This window comes from Pisolithus orientalis (genome assembly GCF_024613125.1).
Source record: "Pisolithus orientalis strain OTSU chromosome Unknown F5J12scaffold_75, whole genome shotgun sequence".
NCBI classification, from domain to species: Eukaryota; Fungi; Basidiomycota; class Agaricomycetes; order Boletales; family Pisolithaceae; genus Pisolithus; species Pisolithus orientalis.
Window position 1 is genome coordinate 1 of NW_026260856.1, and position 3481 is coordinate 3481.

The 3481-nt window shown below is 44.8% G+C and overlaps 1 protein-coding gene across 1 annotated transcript; it reads left to right on the top strand.

Moving 5' to 3' along the window:
• Nucleotides 1-2: 2 nt before the first annotated feature.
• F5J12DRAFT_970561 (chitin synthase-domain-containing protein) lies at nt 3-2103 on the top strand (the record flags this gene model as incomplete). Its single annotated transcript, XM_051750079.1, has 4 exons — nt 3-881; nt 914-1207; nt 1266-1730; nt 1782-2103. 4 exons carry the CDS (start codon nt 3-5, stop codon nt 1989-1991), a joined length of 1848 nt encoding a protein of 615 aa, XP_051594756.1. The 3' UTR covers nt 1992-2103.
• Between the last annotated feature and the right edge of the window lie 1378 nt (nt 2104-3481).

The following is a 3481-nucleotide window of genomic DNA, read 5'->3' on the forward strand; positions in this document are numbered from 1 at the left end:
TCATGTGGTGGAATAATCACATTGGGTATGTTGGGTACATGCCTTTGGAGATTAAGGATATGGCCAATAGTGGATCATTGGTCGGGATCCTCGATGGGTTGATCTATGATTTAACCATGTATCTCAGCTATCTGCCTGCTGTCATTACACCTACCAGTACGCAAGCAGGCGGAGGCATCAACACACAATTCATGAGTTCCACCATTGTTGATCTGTTCAAGATCAACTCCGGGCAGGATTTTACAAAGAAGTTCAAGGATGGTCTTGGACTTGATTCTGCAACACTCGAAAGCCAGAGGACATGTCTTCACAATCTATTCTTGATCAGTGCAGTCGACAATCGAAATTCGCCTCAGTGTCTGTTCTCACAATATATCTTGCTCATCCTTTTGGTTCTCATGGTCTCCATCATCAGGTTCAAATTCATTGCATCGATCAATTTCGGGGCTGTTTGTGCACCCAAGGACCATAACAAGTTCATGATTTGCCAAGTTCCATGTTACACTGAAGGCGAGGCATCACTTTGGCATACAATCAATTCATTGGCTGTGCTCAAGTATGACAATAAGTGCAAACTGATCCTCATTGTGTGCAACAGGAACATTGTTGGATCTGGCAATGATTGCCCAACACCACATATTGTGCTTGATATTCTGGGTGCTGACCCGAACTTGGACCCTGAACTGCTCAGTTTTGTATCGATTGGCGAGGGCGCCCGACAGCATAATATGGCCAAAGTGTACTCGGGTCTGTACGAGTGTGCTGGACATGTTGTGCCTTACCTTGTGGTCATCAAGGTCGGGAAGCTGACAGAGAGGTCATGTCCCAGGAATTGTGGTAAGCATGATTCACAGATGGCGGTCATGCATTTCTTGAACAAGGTATGTTGGTTCATGTTTACATGACATTTTAGGTGCATTACAATATGCCGATGAATCCCCTTGAGCTCGAGATGTATCACCAGATCAAGAATGTCATCAGCATCAAGCCAACATTTTATGAGTATCTATTTGCTGTCAATGCAGATATGACTGCAGAGCCATATGCACTTAACTGCCTCATTTCTGCATTAGTCATGTCGTGCTGCTTGGTAGGGGATTTGAGGAAACTGACCAGCCATAGAATGATTCATGACAAGAAAGCCCTTGGCATGTGCAGTGAAACATCCCTCACCAATGCCAAACAGTTGATTGTGACAATGATGCAGGTGCATATAGTCCCTGTGATGTCTTTGTTTGGTGCAAGGGCTGAGGGTGGTTCATTAGGTGTATGAGTACTTCATCTCCCATCACATGGTGAAGGCATTTGAGAGTCTGTTTGGCTCGCTCACTTGCTTGCACAGTTGTTTCACCTTGTTCTGTCTGCACATGCCAGACATGCACAATGTCTCCAACCAAATTACCCAAGATTATTCCCAGAACTGTGTCGATACCCTACACATGAAGAACTTACTGCTTCTTGGAGAAGATTGTTATTTGACAACCCTATTGCTCAAAGACTTCCTGATGTACAAGATGCAATTTATCAGGGATGCTCATGCTGAGACAGTCGCTCTGGATGATTGGAAGGTTCTGCTCTCACAACGTCATCATTGGATCAACTCAACCATTCATAATCTTGGTGAACTCATGTTCCTGGATCAGCTTTGTGGTTTCTGTTGCTTCTCCATGCATTTCATTGTCATGATGGATCTCGTATCAATGCTGATTCAGCCTGTCACTGTCACATATGTAGGTTGATTCATTGTCCTCAGGAGCATGATGATGCTTATAAGATTACAGATCGTCTACTTGATTGTGTTGGTCATTTATGAGCACAGTACCATCCCCTTCATCTTCCTTGTCATGATTGCCACCTGTGCACAGCTTGCAAGCCTTTGTGTTCATTCTGCATTGCAAGTGGGACATGGTTGGATGGATGGATTTCTATATCTTGGCCATCCTGATTTTCTCATTCATGCTTCCAATCTACTCATTTTGGCATATGGATGATTTCTCATGGGGTGCCACACAGTGTCATACTGGGAGAATCTGGAAAGAAGATCATCGTTCATGTAGGTGGCTTAATCTTGAATGCATTATGTCGCTGATCGCTGTTATTGTGCGTTAGGACGAAGGCAAGTTTGATCCTTGCTCTATTCTCCTCAAAACATGGAATGACTATGTGTGTCAGTCCTGCCATTTGCTTTGACAATAAAGGACTGACATCTTGCAGGAAAATGAGTTGTGGGACTGAGAATCCAATCACAGCATTGGCTCTTGGGTACCCCCCACCCAATTCTGCAAGGAAGGATTGTACTGCATCCCTGTACGACCACGAAACCTTTTATGAGCCTCATACCCAATCACCTGCTCCCTCGCAGTTTTGCATACTCCTAGCTGGTATGCAATCTGGTCGCAATACTCCTCTGTCAATGGCGATGTCATATATGCATCCTTGAGTGAAGCCGGAATACTACCTCAACAGTCACTCTCAAGACCCCCTGACAACTTATATGATGCATGAGATGGACTTTGGAGCTGTGGTGCCAAGCGATGTTGACCTGGAGCAGTGCCATTCAGAATATTTTGCGAACTGCAGACCTGAATACCATCACGAAACACGAGATTCTAAATTATTTGACAGTCATCTGAAGCTGGGGGCAGCAGTTTGGGATGGATTTATGTTCAAGCACCACATTATAGTACTTGGGGGTTCATTGTGCAATCAAACTACTGTCCAATGTGGCAAGGACCTGCTCAACATTTAATTTGCAGTGTGACGTAGTAGACCTTTGGACGTGATTATGCCAATGATATTATATTATTATATTACCATTCTTTGATGATTACTATAATAAGATGCTGGTCTATGTCAGGATTCTTTTCGGCTAATTTTAATTTTAATACTCTTGGTCTGCAACCACAACCATGCCCATTCACCACAACCATGCTCATTCACCATGATCATGCCTGTTCACCATGACCATACCTGTTCACTGCAGTTGTACCCCTCCTGCAGTCCACATATGTTCTGCTGCCTTTGTATTCCATCCCTCCCAATACTCCAGAGGCGTCTCCATCTTACTCTATGCCAGAATCCACCTCCTCGGCTTCCTCCACTGCACCCCCACCATGCACTAAGACATGACCATTGTCACCATCAACAATGACCCTACCAATTCATTCCTTCTTCTCCCAAGTTAAGTTCCATGTCACTAAGGACACATTGAGGGTGCTGAGATCTCCAGCAACAGCAACCAATCTGCTTGCTCTTCTCTGTTCGTCAACCCCACCAGAATCAATTAATAGACATCCTTGTCTATATTCCCATGTCAGTCCACCAGCACACTGCACTCCCAGGTCACTGAACTTTATTTTATGCAGACAGTGCCATCCCCCCCCCTCCCCACATGTACCCCATCACCTCCTCATGCGCAACATCATTCTGACACCCACACCTGCTGTATTGCACCTCTGATACCTAGATGCCCCATGACCTC